The sequence below is a fragment of the Myotis myotis genome, unplaced genomic scaffold, assembly GCF_014108235.1.
Source record: "Myotis myotis isolate mMyoMyo1 unplaced genomic scaffold, mMyoMyo1.p scaffold_m19_p_1, whole genome shotgun sequence".
Lineage (NCBI taxonomy): Eukaryota > Metazoa > Chordata > Mammalia > Chiroptera > Vespertilionidae > Myotis > Myotis myotis.
In genome coordinates, this window is record NW_023416313.1 from 1,082,340 (window position 1) to 1,104,033 (window position 21,694).

Genomic DNA, 21,694 nt, shown 5'->3' on the forward strand with positions numbered 1-21,694 from the left:
TTTTACAGAAATTACTCCTTACAGTTTAATTGGAAGAACACACAGCCTGACTGTAGAATGTCATTCTGCCTCTGAACGTGAAGCAGGTGGATCACTTGTGTTTTCTGGAGGTGGGTGCCCTTGATTTCTTCATGTGCAGTTGTTCGTCTTCCTTCCTGTGTAGTATTCATTAATGAATACGCCTCTGTTTATGCTCTCGGTCATTATGTGTTTTGGCTAATAGCCAAAAGCGGACGTTGTGTCTGTCTCTTCTGGTGCAGTTTGCTCACATAGCTAGCTAGTGGGCATATATTTCAGTGTGAAATGACTGAGTCTTAGGGTGTAAGCATCTGGGAAAAGTCAAACAACCAGTGGATCAGAGAAGAAATCACAAAGGAAAGTAGAAAATACCTTGAGAAGAATGAAACGAGAATGCAATGTACCGAAGTGTATGGGATGCAGTGAGACCAGTGCCGGGGGTGTTACAGTTGTAAATGTCTACATCAAAGCAGATTAAGTCAGCTTTCCAATTGTGTGCCCAAGGAACCAGAAAAAGAGAGTAAACCAAACCCAGAGCCAGCAGAAGGAAGTAACACAGATTAAAGCAGGGATAAATGATACTGAGGATAAGAAACTATGGAAAATCAAGGACAACAGAAGTTGCTAAATTGACGAAGAATAGAAGACTCAAATTATTAAAACCAGTGAAAGAGCACATAATTAAACTTTGCAGAAATAAGGAAGGTTTAAAAAGACTACTATGAATACCTGTATGCCAACAAATTGGGTAATCTAGGTGAAATGGACAAATTCCTAGAAGCAAACTACAAAAGCTGACTCCAGGGCAAATAGAAAATGAGCAGACCTGCAATAAGTGATATTTAAACGACTAAAAACCCCAAGCAATGAGAGCCAACGACCAGGTGGCTTCACTGGGAAACCTTACCAAACGTAGAAAAGAAGGAACACTACTCTTTCCCACATTCTTCCAAAAATGTCGAGATGACAGGAGAACACTTCCTAACTCATTCTGTGAGGTCAGTGTTATCTTGATACTGAAGCCACACACAACTCCAGGGAGAGAAAAGTGCAGAGTCATGTCTTGTGAACACTGAGGCAGAAACCCTCAGCACACTGCTAGCCCCGAATTCAGCAGCAGTAAGAGGGTTACACACCGGGACCACAAGGGCTTTCTCCCAGAGATGCAGGAAGGGCCCAGCCTCTGAAAGCCCACCCAGCACGCTGCCTGAGTAGTGTGTGGAGGGGAAACATGACCATCACAGCTGATGCAAAAAGAGCATTTGATAAAATCAAATTTTCATGATAAAAACAGACCAAGGATCAAAGGAAAGTACCTCAACATAATAAAGGCCATTTATGTAAAGCCTGTAGCTAATGTGCTCGAAGGTGAAAGAATGCAAGCTTTTTCCCCGAAGGTCAGGAACAAGACCCAGAGGCTCACCTTTATCATTTCTATTCATAATAGCACTGCAGTCTCTAACCCAGGGCGGGAGGACCGGAACAAAAGCATGGATGGAGTGTTTATGTGAACTAATATAAATTCAAAGTAAACATCATTACATAAAAGGGTACGGTCTTTTTTTTTTTTTTAGTTTTATTCATTTCAAACTGCCGGATCTGGCCCGCAGTCCTTAGTTTGCCCACGGCTGCTCTAACCAGAGCAATGAGGCAGAAGTAAGAGGCATCCAGATTGTGAAGGAAAAAAGAAAAGCATCTGTTTGTAGAAGACATGGTTTTATATGTAAAACTCTGAAGAACCCACAGTACACACATACAGCTGTTAGAGCCTGCAAAGGAGTTCAGCACAGTTGCAGGATACAAACTTACAAATCAAGTGTATTTTTATACACTATCAATAATATGAGAAAGCCCGGCTGATGTGGCTCAGTGGTTGAACCAGGAGGTCACAGTTCAATTCCCGGTTGGGGCACATGCCTGGGTTGCAGGCTCAATCCCCAGTGTGCAAGAGGCAGCCGATCAGTGGTTCTTTCTCATGGTTGATGTTTCTACCTCTCCCTCTCCCTCCCTCTCCCTCTCCCTCTCTGAAATCAACAAAGAATAAAAACTGTGGTGGTAGCCTGAGGATGAACAGACAGGCCTCCACCCCAATGGAATGGGAGTGAGAGCCCAGGAATAAACCCTCACCTCCATGGTCACATGATTTCCACAAGGGCTTTAAGACCACCCAATGGGGAAAGAAAGTTCTCTCCAACAAATGGTGCTTGGAAAACTGGATATGCACATGTATGAGAATGAAGTTGGGCCCGGCCAGCATAGCTCAGTGGTTGAGCGTTGACCTATGAACCAGGAAGTCACGGTTGGATTCCCAGTCAGGGCACATGCCAGCATTGTGGGATTGATCCCCAGTGGGGGGTGTGCAGAAGGCAGCTGATCAATGATTCTCATCATTGATGTTTCTCTCCCTCTCCCTTTCAATTCAATAAAGATATATTTTAAAAAGTGAAGTTGGGTCTTTAAGCCATAGGCAAAATGGATCAAAAACCTAGATTTAAGAGTCAAAACTAGATTTCTTAGGAGAAAACAGGCAAATATTCCTGACCTTGGATATACCAATGTTTTTTTTTTTAAATCTTTATTATTGGAAGTATTGCATATGTACTCCTTTTCCCCCCAGTGACCCCCTCCAGCCAGCCTCCCCGCCCCAGGCCTTCACCACCCTATTGTCTGTCCATGGGTTACATATATGCATACAAGGTCTTGGTTGATCACCTCCCACCCACCCACCCTCCCCTTGCCTTCCCTCCGCGATTCCACACACTGTTCCCAATGGTTTCTTAAATATGACACCAAAAACAAGGCAACAAAAGGAAAAATAAGTTCTACTTCATTAAAATGAAAAACTTAGGCATCAAAGCACTATCAAGACAGTGAAAAGAGAACCAACCCATAGAATAGGGGAAAATATTTGCAAGCCAGCTATCTGATAAGGGACTAATAACCACAATATATATAGTGCTTTGAAAGTTCAAGACCAACAAAACAAATCAGACAAAATTTAAAAAGTGGCAAAAGACTGAAATAGATAATTCTCCCAAGAAGATATACAAATGGCCAATAGGCACATGAAAGTAACTCAGCATCGTCAATTATGAGTGAAATATAAACCGGAACCACAAAGAGATACCACTTCACACACATTAGGAAGGCTATCATCAAAAAGGAAATAAGCAAAAAAGACATTCTGATAAAACATGGATGAGCCTTGATAACATGATGCTAACTTAAACTAGACAGACATGATAGGACAAGTATGTGTTTGGTCTTTATTCCTTTCTTCATTCCCATCTGGAATAATGTTTCTTCTGCCCAAAGAAGAATTTCTTTTAGTGAATTCTTATTGGCAGTTAATGCTCACTATTTTTGTTAATCCGAAAATGCCATTTTATCTTCATTGTTTGTTTAATCCTCACCCAAGGATATGTTTTCATTGATATGAGAGAGAGAGAGAAACATCAATTGATTGCATTCCATACACGCCCCAACCAGGGATCAAACATGCAACTTGGGTATGTACCCTGACTGGGAATGGAACCCGTTACCTTTGGTGCATGGGATGATGCTCCAACCAACTGAGCCACACTGGCCAGGGCAGCAAAAACTTACCAGTTGTTGCCTAATATGGTTGCCATGAGTCACTTGGGGCTCCAACACTTGAAACATGATGAATCCATGCTCCGGGAGTGTGGCACAGTAGCTGAGCGTCAACCCATGCACCAGGAGGTGGCAGGTTCAATTCCCTGTCAGGGCACATGTCTGGATTGTGGGCTCAGTACCCAGTAGGGGGAATACAGATGGCAGCAGATTGATACTCTCACATCAATGTTTCTCCCTCTCCCTTCTCTCTCTAAAAATCAATAAAAATATAAATTAAAAAAAGAAACATGGTGAATCCAAATGAAGAGAATCTGGAGGTATAATATACACAGGATGCTGACGACTTGACATGAAAAAAAGCATAAGGTTAATTTTAATATAATTTATATTGATTACATGTTTAAGTCATGGTGTTTTGAATATATTAAATAAAACATTAAGATTTTTTTTTTTAATATATTTTATTGATTTTTTACAGAGAGGAAGGGAGAGAGATAGAGAGTTAGAAACATCGATGAGAGAGAAACATCGATCAGCTGCCTCCTGCACATCTCCCACTGGGGATATGCCCGCAACCCAGGTACATGCCCTTGACCGGAATCGAACCTGGGACCCCTCAGTCCACAGGCCGACGCTCTATCCACTGAGCCAAACCGGTTTCGGCGAAAACATTAAGATTTTTTAAAAATAGATTTTGTTGATTTCAGAGAGAGGAAGGGAGAGGGAGAGAAGATAGAAACATCAATGAGGAGAATCATTGATGGGCTGTCTCCTGCACGCCCCCTACTAGGAATTGAACCTGCAACCCAGGCATGTGCACTGTCTGGGAATTGAACCATGACCTGGTTCATAGGTTGATGCCCAACCACTGAGCCACACCAGCCAGGCTAGGATGTTTTATATTGGATTATCTTCCAATTAATCAATCCTCTCATGCTGTGTTCAATCTGTTAAACTCTATTGAATTGTTAATTTTCGTTATTTTATTTCTGAATTCTAATTATCTTTTTTTTAATGTAGTTTCATACACCATCTTTATTTTTTATATATATATATTTTTATTGATTTCAGAGAGGAAGAGAGACTGAATGACTGATGAGAGACTCGATGATGAGAGAGAATCATCGATTGGCTGCCTCCTGCACGCCCTCTACTGAGGGGGATTGAGCCTGCAACCCAGGCATGTGCCCTTGGCCAGAATTGAACCTGGGATCCTTTAGTCCGCAGGCTGACTTTCTATCCACTGAGCCAAACCGGCTAGGGCCTAATTAATTTTCTTTTTTTTAAAAATTTTGTTTTATTGCTTAAAGTATTACAAAGAGTATTACATATGTCTCCTTCCCCCCTCCTTGACATTCCCCCGCCCTCCCCTACCCCCCAGTGTCTTATGTCCATTGGTTATGCTTATATGCATGCATACAAGTCCTTTGGTTGATCTCTTACCCCCCCCCCCAATTAATTTTCTTAAACAGCTCAATTCTCAAGTGAAATGCCCCATCCTTTCATCTCTTTTTTTCTCTATTTTCTTGAACATGTTCATTGCAGCTATTACTAGTATACAGTCCTTGCCTTCTAACTCCAATATATGACTCGCCTATGGGTTTGTTTTTGTCACCTTTTGTTTTTATTTTCAGTCCAATGGCTCTGCCTTGCCACGCCTCGGAAGTTTCAGTTGAGAGCTGGACTTCAGCATAAACGAGGGGAGAGGCTCCAGGTGGCCTCCTCCTCCGCCAGGTGCACAGAGCGCGGCTCTCGCCGTGGCCCGCCGCGGGAAGCTGGGCAAGGTGGGGTTGTGTCGGTGAGGTGCTGTCTCACAGTGCTTCACTTCCACTTTCGTGATACCATGAAGGGCTCCCCCTGGCCAGTCCTGGTCTGTGACCCTTGTCTTCTCAGCCAGCTGAAATGGCTCTGCTCTCTGGGGTCTTTCTAGAAAGTGTCTCCTAGTTTCCTGCCTACAGTTTGAGAATGTGGCAATGACTCGAAGGAGAAACTTTCAGGCTCAGGGCCTTACTCATCCCATCTCACTGGGATCCTAGCCCCAAATCTCTACTTCTTTGTCTCCAGCCTCAAAAGTGTCCCCTGGAGTGCCCTCTGCCCTACTACTCAGTCCAGTACCCTGAGAACTGAAAGCACGCTAAAAACTGGACCCCCCAACTTTGTCTTTAGTTGCTCTCCAATTCCCTTAACCTATTTTTTCATAAATCATCCGTATAGCTGATATGGTTAAACTAGAGGCCCGGTGCGGGGGGGTTGGGGGGGAGGAGGCTACGGGGGGCTCCCTCAGCCCAGCTTGCACCTTCTTGTGAGCCCAACTTCTGGTGCACTGACCACCAGGGGACAGCTCCTGTGTTGAGCATCTGCCCCCTGGTGGTCAGTGCACATCATAGAGACTGGAGGTTCTGCTGTTTGGTCAATTTGCATATTAGCCTTTTATTATATAGGACTAGAGGCCCGGTGCACAAAAATTTGTGCACTCGGGGGGGTGGGGGGGTCCCTCAGCCCGGCCTGTGCCCTCTCACAGTCTGGGACCCCTTGGGAGATAACGACCTGCTGGCTTAGGCCCACTTCCGGGTGGCAGAGGGCAAGCCCAATCCCTAGGTGCCTGCCCTGCAGCCCCTGGTCGGGCTCAGAGCAGGGCCGATTGGGGAGTTGGGGCGCCGCCCCTGTCATGCACAGAGCAGGGTGGATCGGGAGGTTGCTATGCCACCCTCTGTCACGCTCAGGGTAGGGCCGATTGGGGGGTTGGGGCACCGTCCCCTGTCACACTCAAGGCAGGGTTGATGGGGAGGTTGCGGCGCCACCCTCTGTCATGCACAGAGCAGGGCGGGTCAGTGGGTTGTGGTGCCACCCCTGTGTGGTGCCACCCCTGTCACATACAGAGCCGGCCGATCAGGGGGTTGGGGCGCTGCCCCTGTCATGCACAGAGATGGGCCCATCAGGGGTTGGGGCTCCGTACCCTGTCACACACAGAGCAGGGCCGATCAGGGGGTTGGGGAGCTCCCCCCTGTCACACACAGCAGGGCTGATTAGGGGGTTGGGGAGCTCCCCCCTGTCATGCACAGAGCAGGGCCGATCAGGAGGTTGTGATGCCACCCTCAGTCACACTCAGGGTAGGGCCAATTGGGGGGTTGGGGCGCCGCCCCCTGTCACACTCAAGGCATGGTTGATGGGGAGGTTGGGGCGCCACCCCGTCACGCACAGAGCAGGGCTGATCAGGGGGTTGTCTTACCTTCTCTCTTCCACTCTCTCTAAAAAATCAGTGGAAAAATATCCTCAGGTGAGGATTAAAAAAATATACACACACACACACACACACACACACACACATACACACATCCTATCATGACACTTTCTGCTTAAAACCCTCCATGGATCCCAGCAGTATCCTCCTATATAATAAAGGCTAATATGCAAATTGTCCCCTTGGGAGTTCGACCACTCGCTATGACGTGCACTGACCACCGGGGGGCAGCACAGAACATGGCAGGTGATCAGCAGCGGCAACAGGGAGAGGGGGTCTGAGGGACTGAGGGAAGGAGGAGGCAGGAGACCCCCAGACCCCAGAGGAACTCATTGTATCACTTGAGCCATACCTGAGTTGGAATCTGGGCCAGGCCTCTGACTATCTGTTTACTTTGGGCAAATCCCTTAACATATATGAATTTCAATTTCTCATCCATAATGTAGGCTAATGGTGCTATCTCAAGAGTGGATGAGATGGCACAGCAGCAGGCAGAATGGCTGGTGCATAGTGGCTTGACAAATGGTCATTATTATGTCATTCATTCACCCAGCAAATCCTGGATTGGTATGTACACAGCCCTTGCTTGGGAGGCAGTCACTCCCATGCTCTCCCCTGGTCCCCCGAGACCTCTCTTTTCTGGGGATACTGGTGGACACCCAGAATCCCAATCCAATGCCAAGGAGAAGGGAGTGTCTGACCCAACCTGTGTGGGGTGGGGACGCCCAAGACATTGTCCACCTAGAGGAGGGCTGGAGTGCCAGGCAGGGTCAGACACAACCGCCGGGGAGGGGGAGGGGCCTTTGCTCAGCCGACAAGGTGGAGTCTGCAGGGTTTCAAGCAGAGGGTTGATTTGATCATACACATTAGCTCATTCTGGTTATGGCAGGAAGGATGGGCCGGAGGGCTGGAAGACTGTGGGTGCAACTGGGGCCAGGGGGACGGCGAGGCCTTGGCAGGCTCAGAGCTAAAGGCTGTAGGGCCCAGGAAAGGGTGCAAATGGGGCCCCTCCCCCAACACCCAGTGCCAAGCTCTGCTGCACCTGGGGCCTGCGACTGCTCAGGGAACCAAGGAGGGGAAACGTCTTCTGTGTCTCGGTTGTTGGATAAGTGGGACCCTTTAGAGCGCAGGGTCCCCTCTTGTCTGGGTCTAAGCGCAGAGATGTACCTGGGCTTGTGACGGTGGGCCAGGCGCCCCTGGAAGGAGGGTCCAGATAGAGGGTCTGGCCGGGCTCGTGGCCTGGGCGCTGGGTGAATGCGAGGCCTGAGGGACGGCGGGCCCTCCCGGGACCCTGCAGGGTCTCCAGACACCTAGCGCGCTGGACAACGGCGGACGGGTGCTGGGCGGGCCAGCCGGGAAGGGTGCGGGGGTTCGCAGCCAAAGGCGGTTTTGCGCGCCTCGGCCTCTGTGGCGTCAGTCGAGCACGGCGGTTGGGGGCTCTCGGGGCAGCAGCTCCGAGCGCTTTCAGGCGCCCTCCGGAATCCCACCAGGCCCGCGGGGGGGGCTACTATCGTCCCCACGGAGTCACCTGCATTCAGGCCAGCGGCTGGCCCAAGGTCACCGGGCCATTCCCGGCTGGACAGAGCCGGGGCTGCTGGCCTCGAGCATCCCGGGGGGCCCTTCGGCCTGAGGCCCCAAGTCGGCCGGCAGGAGAGCGCGGGGAAGTCGCGGTGCCTGTCAAGAGGCGGAACTCCTCTCTTCCAGCCCGGTAGTTCTCTCACCGTTGGGGACCCGGCCTCGCGCCGGCCCAGCCCCTCCGCCCAACTACAACTCCCAGGAGGCCGCGCGGCGCGGGCGGGGCCGGGAGGCAGGGATCGCGGCGGCGACGTTGGCGTCGCATCCCGCTCCCTCACTTCAGTCCCTCGCGGCGTCGGCGCTCTGGACAGAACACGGCCTGCCGGGAGGAGTAGTTTTCCCTCCGGGCGCCCTCAGGGGCCGCGCGGACGCGGGGACTCCAACTCCCGGCGTCCCCTGCGCTCCGGCTGACGTTAACGGCGGGAGGGGGCGTGCAAGGCCGAGGGGCAGCGGCGCTCAAGAGGGCGGAGTAAGGCGGGAGGGGGAGGGCGCCCACACCCCACCCCCTCCCCGCCGCTCCTTCCCCCTCCCCCGACGTAAACTGGGATCCCTTTCCCCTTGTGTCCGCCATATTGGACTCTAACTCTGGTCAGCGGCGGCGCCGGGCCCGGTGGACTCGCCGTTTCTCCCGCCCTGCGGCCACCCGGCAGCTCCCGCCCGCCCGGCTCTGCCCGCCCGCCCGGACTCGACCCCGCGCAGCGTCCCCCGCCCTCGGCCGGCCGCAGCGCTCCGCCGCCGCCACAGCCTCCCCGCCCTCCCCGCCTGCCGCCCGCCATGAGCCCGGCCGACACTAAGCGAGGGGCCAAGCGCCGGAAGAACAAGCGGGGCGGCGGCGGCGGCTCGGGCGGGGGCCACGGCGGCGCGAGCGGCGGCAAGGCCAGCCCGGCGGCGGCGCTGCGCGGCACCCAGGCCGCGGGCCTGGCGACCCCGGGCGGCGCGGCGGTGGCCAACGGGCCCCTCAGCGCGGGCGCGGGCGGCGCCGCCCCCGGAGGCTACTTCGAGGTAAGCGGCGGGGGCGGGGAGGGCGCGGGGCCGCTCCCGCGGGTAACGGGCGGCGGCTCGTGACACCCTCCCGCGGGCCCGGCATCTTCCGGGCGCGGCGCCGCCGCGCTGCCCACCTGCGCGCGGCTGTCACGGCCCCGGGGGTGGTGCCGCCTCGGCGCGCGGGGCTCGCCCTGGAGATCGCTCGCGTGCAGCCGCGCGAGCCTCAGCGTCAGGGGCGCGCGGGACCCGCCGCCGGTCGGGGCTGGGGGTCGCGTGGCCAGGCCCTCCTGCCGGCCGCGGCCACGGTCCGGCGAGGCCCTGGGGCGGCCGTCCTCCTGCTCCGGGGGGGCGTTGGGGAGCCACCTGACAGCCTCCCGGGCGGCGCGGCCCGCAGCCTGCGCGGCGGAGTTCCCGGGCTCCGGTGGGTGCGGCTCCCGCTCGGGTCGGGGCGGAGCGGTGACAGGTGACTCTCCGGCCGCGGCGGCTCCGGGGCCAGCCCCGCAGGAGGCCGGCTCCGGCGGAGGCCCGCCGTCGGCGCAGCCGTTTCCAGAAACAATGGGTTTTCTCCGAAGTTGTTAGAGCTGTCGTTTCAAAGACATTCGCGATTCAAGGGCTCCTTCCGGGGTGTCTGTGCGCCAAAGGGTGAGACAGAAATCGGTTGACGGAAGATGCAGAATATTGTGCCGGAACGGCCGTGAGGGGAGCGGCCCAGACCGGGGCCCGGGAGGCACGGGGAGGGATGCGTGCGGCGAGTCCGGCCACAGTGCGGGTCCCTGCGGCGAGGGCAGCGCAGCTGCTGGGCGTCTGTAGGTGACATGGTCGCGCTTGGCCAGGACCCTGGGCCGGACCCTGGACTCGCCTTCTCCAGCGGTTGCCCTTGTCCTGGGACCCGGAGAGCAGACGGCTGTCGTTCTTGGGGTCAGGTGAGCGCCGGTGTTGGGTTCCAGGCTGCAGGCTCCGCGCCGTGCTGGCTGCTGCTGGGGGCGGGGAGCATCTGCCCGTGGACATCCTCCGCGAAGATGGGGTCACGCTGGCTGGTGCTGGCCGTGAGCTAGAACCCATTTCATGGATTCAATAGAGGCAGGTTGGCGGTGCCGCGGAGATCCCGATGCCCGGGTTTCATGGTTCCCTTTGCTTGGCAGCATGGAGCTCAGCTCAGTCATCTGCGTCCCGGGCAGGCGCTGGCTCCCGGGTCCTGCTCTTCATCCCACGCAGGTCACAGGCAGGTTCCTAGGAGGAGAGAGCGCCAGCGCTGGCTCTTCTCAGGGGTCTCAGCCCCCCGCCTGTGTGCAGGGCGCAGCGCTGAGTGTTGGACCCGAGGAGGGCACATGGCGGCTTCTACAGAGAAAGGGGGGCGATGACATAAGCAGGGAGACAAAGCTGGGAGCGCACACTGGGAGGGATCTGTCCCCAGGCGGGTGTCAGCCTCGCTGCCTCTGTAGGTGATGTGGCACCAGCTCCTGGGGTCACCACCCGAGGGAGGTAAACAGGTGATCGCAGGGAAGGCGCTACCCGGCGCCCATGGCGCCCGGTGCTGGCTGAGTGCAGGGTCCTGACTGTTCAGGAGGCCGTGCGGGACTTGCCTGGGGACTCGCTGCAGGGTGACACTGATCACGCCTTCCCCACCTGCGGAATGGGGAAGCAGCACGGCTAGAAGCCAAGAACATGGGTCTTGGCCCGTGTGGCTCAGTTGTCTGAGTACTGTCCATGCACCAGAAGGTCCCAGGTTTGATTCCAGTCAGGGCACATGCCAGGTTGCTGGCTGGATCCCCACTAAGGGGATCAATGTTTCTCTCTCACATTGATGTTTCTCTCTTTCCCTCTCCCTCTTTCTCTCAAATTAGTTAAAAAAAACCATGGTCATGGGTCATGACAAGGCCTGTGCGAACAGCCTGTGTGGTAGGTGTCCCCCAAATGGAAAGTTGGTGGATGAAGGATATCATGAATATATGTTACTATTTTGCATTTCTCTTTTAAAATGTGATTTTTATAGTATTCATGCTGTATTAAGTGAAGAAAGCAGCTTACAAAATATAAAAGTTTATGGACCCATTTTTTTTTTTTATCCTTATCCAAGGATATTTTTTCCGCTGATTTTTAGAGAGAGTGCCAGGGAGGGGGAGAGAGAGGAATATCTGTGTGAGAGAGAAACATCAATTGGTTGCCTCCTGCATGCGCCACATACAGCCTGGTGCCAGGGAGAGCCTGCAACCCAAGTACATGCCCTTGACTGGGAATCTAACCCTTCTGTCAGCAGGCCGATGCTCTAACCACTGATCAAAACCGGCCAGGGCTGGACCAATTTTTTTTTAAATGTGTTTTTATTGATTTTGGGGAGAGGGAGAGAGAGAGGGGGGCATGGAACAGTTGCCTCCTGCATGCCCCCTCCTGGGGATCAAGCCTGAAACCCAGGCATGTGCCCTGACTGGGAATCAAACCTGTCACCTCCTGGTGAATGGTTTGATGCTGAACCACTGAACCACACCAGCTGGGCTGGACCCATTTTTGTAAATACCTGTGTGTGTGTGTGTGTGTGTGTGTGTGTGTGCGCGCACACGCTCGCTCAAGCTTTAACCCTAGCTGGTTTGGCTCGGTGGACAGAGCGTAGACCTGTGAACTAAAGGGTCCTGGGTTTGATTCCGGCCAAGGGCACATGCCGGGGTTGCCCGCTCGATCCCTGGGGGCGGGGGGGCGGGGGGGCGTGCGGGAGGCAGCCGATCATCATTGATGTTTCTATCTCGTCTCTCCCTCTCCCTTCCTCTCTGAAATCAATTTTAAAAAATTAAAAAATAAAAAGACTCAAGCTTTAAGGTTTTTCTACAGTGAATATTACTTAGCAAAAAAGGGAATGATGCTTTCACAAACTGGTATTACCAAAATTTTTTCTTTTTCAAATAAAACTAATTTGGCTATTTCTGTGTTTTAACAGTTAAACATATAGGTATTTTATGAAAATATTTAGACCATCAGAATTATTTTCTGAATGGGTGTGCAAAATTAAGTGATATACATATTTATAAAAGTCAGAATTTTTCTATTATGGTAATTGTCTCATGCCACTAGCTGTTGGAATATCAAATTACATACACTTTACACTCATGGAGGATTCAAATAGGAATTAAGGGCTATTTTTGTAATGCTGTTAGAGATTTATAAAAGGAAGCCATTTGGGGTAGGGATCGAAGTACATTTTAAAATAGCAATATTAAAGTTTTGAAGTCAGAGAAACGTGGTAGTGTAGGGGGCATTTGTAATAACACGGGTTCTTTTTCACTGCTGAAAAGGTGGCAAGATGGAGATAATGTTAATAATGTTTAAAGCCATCAAACAGTGTATTCTATGGTGCCGTCATGGATCTTGGGGTGCACTTAGAGGCCTTTTCTGTGTTGTAGAAATTGCTCCCATGAGAAAACGAGGTTCAGTCCTAACTCCAGTTCATATTTGCCTTAGTGATCTGGGAGTAGGTCAGAGAAAGAGCTAGAAGAGAACCGCATGTGCTTTAACTGAGATCAGTAATTTGTACAGCTGTGGAGCACGTCTGTGACTCAGTGTTGTATCTGTACCCATATAACCACTGTCTCAGGACATAGACGAGTCCTAGTGCCTAGAATCCCCCCTTGCTCCCCTCAATAAAGACTTTGCACCATTATTCTCACGTTTCGCCTGTTTTCAAATTTCATGTAGAAGTCCCCTGTGCCGATGCTGTGTGGCTTCACATTCCATCCGAAACGTGTCCGTGTTACTGATGGAGCAGTCACCGTTGTTCTTCATGGTGCCGTTGTCCGCTGTGTGGGTATTCACAGCTTATCCGTCCTAGCATGGATGGGTGTTTAGGTTGCTTATTTTAAGGCGGACACGAATCAAGCTGATATGCACAGTCCTGTACGTGGCCTGTGGTGGGCATGAGTACCTGTTTCAGTCCAGAGTGGAGTAGCTAGGTATACACTTAGTTTGACTTTATGCTGTCAGACAATTTTTTAAATGGTTTTATTGTCTGCTAATTAAAAAAGGAACATGTAATAGCATTGGTATTTGAAAGTGTACAGTTCTTTGGATTTAGACACGTACATGGATTTATGTATCCACTACCACAGACAGGATACAGAGCAGCGTGGGCACCTCATGCTCCCTGAACCTTTACACTCTTCCCACCCCTAAGTTCTTGCCAGCTGGTACTTTGTTACTATGGTTTTGCCTTTTAGAGCAGTCATATAAATGGAGTCTTGGGTGTGTAATTTTTCGAGGCTGGTTTATTTCACACAGCATAGTCACTTTGTGGTTCATTTGTTGCATGCATCAGTGGTGTGTTCCTTTTTACTGCTGAGTAGTATTCTGCCGTGTAAATATACCACAGTGTATCCATTCTCCTGTGGTGGTCATTGGGGTTCTCTCCACATTTTGGTGATAGTAACCAGGTCTTATAAACATCTGTGCACAAGTCTTTGTGTGAAAGTGAATTTTCATTTCTCGGTGGTGTCTACCCGGCAGTGGGAGCTCTGTTGTGTGGAAACGTAAGAAACCTCGGAGTGGTTCTCCAGAGCGACTTACCATTGTGACTTCCACCGGCCACGCGTGAGTTCTGGCTTCTCGGCATCCTTGTAGCACTTGACGTCGGCAGTAGTTTTTATGTAACCAGTTTAATGGATGAATAGGTGTGCAGAGGCATTGTGGTTTCAATTTGTATTTCCCTATTTATTACTACTGATAGTGAACACTTTTCATGTGTTTATTTGGTTATTTGACATTCTTGTATCTTCTAGGACAAAGTGTTTATTCAAGACTTGGTTTATTTAAAAAGGAAATCCTACTGGAAGACATGCTTCGAGAGAGAAAGTGGGGGGCGGGGGAGAGAGAAACATCAGTTGCCTTCCTTACGCCACTGGGCGTCAAAACCGCCACTCATGTGTGTGCCCTGACGGTCATCGAACAGACCACCTTCTGGCGCACAGGACGACGCTCAGCCGCCTGAGTCAGTCCGGCCGGGCCAGGCTTTCCTTATTTTAAATCAGGTGGTTTTCTTTTTCATTTTGAGAGTTCTTTATAATTCTGGACACAAATCCTTTGTCAGATATGGGAATTGAAACAGTTCTTCCAGTTCATAACTTATCTTTTATCTTGTTAACTGTTTTTGCAAAGAAAAACATTAATTTTGAAGTTCAACTTACCAGTTTTTTCTTTTATGGATCATACTTTTTGGTATCATGTTAAGAACTCTTGTTTTATAAAACCTCAGGTTATGTCTTCTTCTAAAAATTTAATAGTTTTACATTTAGATCTGTGATTTTTTTTTTTGAGTAAATCTTTATTGTTCAGATTATTACATTTGTTCCTCTTTTTTTCCCCCTATAGCTCCCCTCCACCCAGTTCCCACCCCACCCTCTGCCCTTACCCCCCCACTGTCCTCATCCCTAGGTGCACAATTTTTGTCCAGTCTCTTCCCGCATCTCCCACACCCCTTTCCCCACCAAGAATAGTGAGTCCATTCCCTTTCTATGTCCCTAGATCTGTGATTCATTTTGAATTAATTTTGTGTAAAGTATCAGATTCAGGTAGGGATCTTTTTAAAAAAATATATGGATGTCATGTTGTTCCAAACCCATTTGTTGAAAGAATATCCTTTATCCATTAAACTGACTTTTCACCTTTGTAAAAAATCAGATCGCTGTATTTGTGTGGGTTATTTCTGAACTCTCTATTCTGTTCCATTGATCTGTGGAACTATCCCATTGCCCATACCATACTGTCTTAATTACTAGAAGTCTTAAGTTTGGACAAGGTGATTCCTCCAACTTAAAAACATTGTTTTGGCTATTTATTGTTTTGCTTTCCCATACATTTTAGAATCAGCTTGCCTATATCTACTACTAATAATTCTGGGATTTAATTGGAATAGCCTTAAATGTATAGATCAATTTGGTGGAAAATTGACATATATTTACTTTGTTGACTTCCACTCCATGAATGTGGTATGTACCTAGTCATCTTCAGTGTATTTTATTGTTAATCCTCACCTGAGGATATTTTTCCCATTGATTTTTAGAGAGAATGGGAGGGAGGATGGAGGTAGAGGAGGGAGAGTGAGAGAAACATTGATGTCACAAAGACACATCAATTGGTTGCCTCCCGCAGGGACCCTGGCCAGGGCCAGGGATTGAATCTGCAACCCAGGTACATGCCCTTGACAAGGAATTGAACCTGTGACACTTCAGTGTGAGGGCCAATGCTCCAACCACTGAGCATACTGGCCAGGGCTTAGATTTCTTTTTTAATTGAGATATATTTGACATCTTTGATTACTTTCATCAGTGTTTTGTAATTTTCAGCATACAGATCCTGTCCATGTTTTGTTAGGTTTATACATAAGTATTTCCTTTTTTTTTTCAACTTTTGTAAATGGTGTTTTTTCAAGTTTCCATTATTTATGGCTAGTATATAGGAATATAATTTTGTGTGTTCACCTCCTATTACTTTATCTTTTTTTAAAATATGTTTTATTGCCGAAACCGGTTTGGCTCAGTGGATAGAGCATCGGCCTGCGGACTGAAAGGTCCCAGGTTCGATTCCGGTCAAGGGCGTGTACCTGGGTTGCGGGCATATCCCCAGTAGGAGATGTGCAGGAGGCAGCTGATCGATGTTTCTCTCTCATCGATGTTTCTAACTCTCTGTCTCTCTCCCTTCCTCTCTGTAAAAAGTCAATAAAATATATTTAAAATAAATAAATAAATAAATAAAATATGTTTTATTGATTTCTTACAGAGAGGAAGGGAGAGGGATAGAGAGTTAGAAACATTGATGAGAGAGAAACATTGATCAGCTGCCTCCTGCACACCCCCTACTGGGGATGTGCCCGCAACCAAGGCACATGCCCTTGACCGGAATCGAACCTGGGACCTTTCAGTCCGCAGGCTGACGCTCTATCCACTGAGCCAAACCAGTTAGGGCTCCCTTTATCTTGCTAAAATCATAAATCCTGGGGGTGGGGTGTGGATTCATTTGGATTTCTTTGTAGACAATCATATTGTCTGTGAATAGTGATTTTTTTCTTTTTCTTTCTTTTTTTTTTTTTTTAAATATATTTTATTGATTTTTTACAGAGAGGAAGGGAGAGAGATAGTTAGAAACATTGATGAGAGAGAAACATCGATCAGCTGCCTCCTGCACATCCCCCGCTGGGGATATGCCCGCAACCCAGGTACATGCCCTTGACCGGAATCGAACCTGGGACCTTTCAGTCCGCAGGCCAACGCTCTATCCACTGAGCCAAACCGGTTTCGGCGTGATTTTTTTCTTGTTTGTTATACTGACTAGGCTTTAGTACAGTTTCCTTGTTCCTGATTTTAGGGGAAATATTCCGTCTTTCATCCTGAAGTATGATGCCTGCTGTAGACTTTTTGTAGCTACCCGTTGTTGGGGTAACGAAGTTCTTTTCTATTTTTAGTTTGCTGGCAGTTTTGTTAATGGATGTTGGATTTTGTCAAATGCTTTTTTAATTCATTGATATGATCATATTATCTTTCATCTTTACACTGTTACTATGGTAGATTATATTATTGATTTTTGGATATTGAACCATCTTTGCATTCCTAGAATAAAAACCCCCCTTGGTTATGGTATATTGCTCTTTCTAAATAGCTGGATTCAGTTGACGGATACTTTGTTGAGCATTATTGCACCTGTTTTCATGAGATATATGTCAGCAGTTTCTTATGTTCTTGTTTAGTTTGGATATCAGTATGATGCTGGCTTCATAAAGTAAATTAGGAATTGTTTCTATTTTTAGTAGTTTGTGGTTTTCAAATAATTGTCCATTTCATCTAAGTTGTTGAATTTGTGTGTGTAGAGTTGTCTATGGTGGTCCTTAAATTATCTTTTTAACTTGGGGGGAGGTGTCCCTTCTTTTATTCATCATGTTGGTAGCTTGTCTTATTTTTTATTTTTTTTACTGCCAGTCTTGCCAGAGTTTCCTCATGTTTTTAATCTTTTCAAAGAACCAGCATTTTGTTTTATTGATTATTTTTTTCCTCTTGTTTTTTTGGTTATGATTTCATGGATTTGATTTTTTTTTTTTTTACCTTTGCATTATTGCTTGCTTTGGATTTATTTTGATTTTTTTTCTAATTTCTTAAGGGAGAAGCTTGGATTATTGATTTGATACTATATTTCTTTCCTAATATACATATTCAGTGCTATAAACTTCCCTCTAAGCCATACTTTAGTGGCATCACACAAATCTTGGTTTGTTGTACTTTGTTTCATTTAGCTAATTTCCCTTGAATCTCCGTTTTGACTCATGGGTTATTTAGAAGTATGTTATTTAATTTTCTGTTATCATTCTGTTATCGAGTTCCAGTCCAATTCCAATATGGTCAGAGAACATGCTTTGTGTGATTTTATTTCTTTAAAACATTTGAAATATTATGATTTATCATGGCGAATATTACTGTGCGCTTACAATATGTTTATTGAGTGGAATGCTTTCTGAATATCAGACTCAGCTTGGTGGTGATGTTTGTAGTTCTCTGTCTTGCTGATTTTTGTGTGCCAGTTCTGTCCAGTGCTGAGAAAGGAGTGTGAAGTCTCTGACTAAAGGTGTCGGTTTCTTGTTTTCTCCTTACAGGTTTAGATTTTGCTTCGTGTATTTGGAAGTTCTGTTGTTTGGTACATATCTATTTAAGATTGTATGTCATCTTGGTGAATTGACTTCTTTTGTCATTTTTATGTCCCTGTTATTTCTGGTAATTTTCTTAGCTCTGAAATTTACTTCATCTGATAGGAACAACCATTCCAGCTTTCTTTTAATTAGTATATGCATGGCACATCTTTTTCTATCCTTTTACTTTTAACCCATCTACATAATTTTATTTGAAGTGGGTTTCTTAATAGACATCTGCTTGGTTAATTTTCATTAATCATTATATTTATATTTTTACATGATGAATCTATGAAATATACTTACTAGCCTGGCTGAATTACTAATCGAATTTCTAATTGGAACTAGTACGGGGTGCTTCTTTGCATTGTAGAGCTCTCCTTATGGGACTTTTTGACCTAGAGGCTCTGAACTGGTTTGCTGGCGTGCACTAGTGTGGAGACGCAAGCTGTTTTTGCTTTAGAGAACTAAAGTTTAACCAACATGAGTGGAAATTGAATAACTTGTAGCTTATAATTAAGGAACACCACAGGCAACCCTACAACACATTTATTTTTTATTTTTTTATTTTTCTTTAATGTATTTTATTGATTTTTTTACAGAGAGGAAGGGAGAGGGATAGAGAGTTAGAAACATCGATGAGAGAGAAACATCGACCAGCTGCCTCCTGCACACCCCCCATTGGGGATGTGCCTGCAACCAAGGTACATGCCCTTGACCGGAATCGAACCTGGGACCCTTCAGTCCACAGGACAACGCTCTATCCACTGAGCCAAACCGGTCAGGGCTGCATTTATTTTTTTACTGTAGAAATCGATTTTAGTTTCTCAATGATCTTAGAGTAATTCCAAAATGTTTGTGACATTGAATTACCATGTTTTCTGTGAAAATTACTTTTTTTAAAAAAATATATATTTTATTGATTTTTTACAGAGAAGAAGGGAGAGGGATAAAGAGTTAGAAACATCGATGAGAGAGAAACATCGATCAGCTGCCTCTTACACACCCCCTACTGGGGATGTGCCCGCAACCAAGGTACATGCCCTTGACTGGAATCGAACCCAGGACCCTTCACTCCGCAGGCTGACGCTCTATCCACTGAGCCAAACCAGTCAGGGCTGAAAATTACTTTTTACATATATTTGTAGAATGCACAGAACATTTTTTTTTTTTGACTATTTTGAATACAATATTAGTTACATCTAGAAAATGAATGAGAAATTTGGGGACTTTATTATGGCTTAGGAGTTTATTAAAAATAAAATTTTATTTTAAATAATTCTTCATTTATTTTATTTATTTATTTAAATATATTTTATTGATTTTCCACAGAGAGGAAGGGAGAGGGATAGAGAGCCAGAAACATCGATGAGAGAGAAACATTGATCAGCTGCCTCCTGCACACCTCCCATTGGGACTGTGCCCACAACCAAGGTACATGCCCCTGACTAGAATCGAACCTGGGACCCCTCAGTTCACAGGCCGACGCTCTATCCACTGATCCAAACCGGTCAGAGCTCTTTATTTTTGAATAATTTTAGGCTTACAGAAAAGTTGCTAAGTTAATATAGACAGGTCCCATATTCCCTTGAGCCACCTTTCCCTAATGTTGCTATCTTATGTAACTTTGGTATATTTGTCAAAACTAAGAAATTAAGATTGCTGCAATATTATTAACTACAGACTTAATTTGGTTTTCACTAAATTTTCCATTGATATCCTATTTCTATTCCAGGATCAAATCTAAGACACCGCATTGCATTTAGTGGCCCAAAATTTAAATTTTTACTCTTTTTAGTTGACTCATCTTTGAAATGGGAAGATTAATTTTTATTTTCCTCAAGGAAGTCCTACAAAAGCTATTTGATATTCACGTTTAAAGTGATAGTAATTTTATATTTATGCTAAAATTCAGTAAAATTACTAGTTACTTAATAGTTTGCTGCCGTCTAATTATTTTCTCTAGAAATACTTGGTAATTATCCATCTGCGGTGCAAGTAGCCCAACAGAGTAGACAGACATTCTCTGCAAGTTCCTGCTGAGAGCTTAGCCCCTCTTTAGAGGCTACTGCGGGGTGACCTGTCAGTGCAGATGCACCCCTTGCTGATGGTCAGGACAGCTTGGAGAAGTTACCACTCCCTCGCCAAAGCTGTGTGGTTGTCTCCGATAAAGAAATTCCGTAAGTGAGTGGTTTTTTTTATCCTCACCTGAGGACATGCTTAGAGAGAGGAAGGGGTGGAGGCAAGGGAGCTGGGAAGGAGAGAGAGACAGAGAGACATCAATGTGAGAAACATCCATATGTTGCCTTTCATACGTGCTCCAACCAGAGATTGAACCCACAACCCAGGTATGTGCCCTGACTGGGAATCGAATTGGCAACATTTTGGTTGCACAAGACAACACTCGACCAATTGAGCCCCTCTGGCCGGGCCATCAGGGAATTCTTGATCATGCTTATAACGTTGTTTTCTGTTTTTAAAGGCATAAACTGGCTTAAATTGAAGCTACTGTCCATGTTCTCCCTCCCTTTAAAAGAATGATACGTCAGTTAAATCTCAGTTTTAAACGAGAACGATAGGAAGGTGGCTCTGTCAGCCAGCCGTTGCAGTTGAAGGCCTCTCCACAAACGGAGCCGCGCTGGCCTCTGCTGGCCCGTTTACAGACGCCGCGCCAGCACAGCAGTCTTTGAATAACGACGTTTTCTTCAATGTCGTTCAGTTACAATGTTTGTGGAAAAGTAATGGATTCCTGGCCTGGCCTGTCTGTGTGGAGTGTGCATGTTCTCCCATGTCCATGTGGATCTTCTCTGGGTCCTTCCGTGTCCTCCCACATCCCAACCCTGTGCCCATGAGGTGGATGGCATGTCCACATTGTCTCGGTGTGAGTGTGGGCGCCCTTTCGATGGAAGGATATCCTGTCCAGGGTGGGGTTCCGCCTTGTGCCCTGAGCTGCCAGGATAGACTCTGGCCAGCCATGACCCTGAACTGGAATAAACAGGCTGGAAAATAATCATCTTACTTTTTTAAATATATTTTTTGAAAAATATATTTTTATTGACTTCATAGAGGAAGGGAGAGGGAGAGAGAAATAGAAACATCAATGATGAGAGAGAATCATTGATCGGCTGCCTCCTGCATGCCCTCTACTGGGCATCAAGCCCGAAACCCAGGAATGTACCCTGACTGGGAATTGAACCGTGACCTCCTGGTTCATAGGTCAACGATCAACCACTGAGCCACACACGCCGCGCTAAACACCCTGCTTGTGAACAAATGCTCAGGAGTCATGTCAGATTCACAACTGGGTCCAGATCAAATGCCAGTGCTTGTCAGGATCCCTAGGCGACACGTCTGTACAGTGTGGGGCCTTATTGGAAAATGTAAGGACGGACACATGCCGCGACGGCACACCACCCTTAGAGACCGGCAGGGTGATGGGCAGTCTCTGAGAGTGTGTGCCCAAAGAAGTGACAGTCAACAAGTCGGAGAAGAGCTCCAGGGTCCCCTCACAAAACCTGACCTGACAACAGGAGCCTGTTCAGGGCACAGCCACATGCAGCTGGCCTGAGATCTCTAGAAAAAACGTATTTTGATAAGTTAGCTAGCAAACAAATCAGCAATACCTAAGC

General features: G+C 47.6%; 1 protein-coding gene across 5 annotated transcripts in view; it reads left to right on the plus strand.

The window, feature by feature from the left end:
• Positions 1 to 8,992: 8,992 nt before the first annotated feature.
• FAM193A (family with sequence similarity 193 member A) overlaps positions 8,993 to 21,694 on the plus strand; it is a 116,645-nt gene continuing 103,943 nt past the window's right edge. For 3 of the 5 annotated variants that reach the window (XM_036326997.1, XM_036327025.1, XM_036327003.1), the window contains exon 1: positions 8,993 to 9,433. In XM_036326997.1, coding sequence (XP_036182890.1) covers positions 9,206 to 9,433 — 228 coding nt within the window. In that variant the 5' untranslated portion in view covers positions 8,993 to 9,205. The remainder of the gene's footprint in view (positions 9,434 to 21,694) is intronic. The other 2 variants (XM_036327011.1, XM_036327018.1) reach the window with 1 other exon arrangement.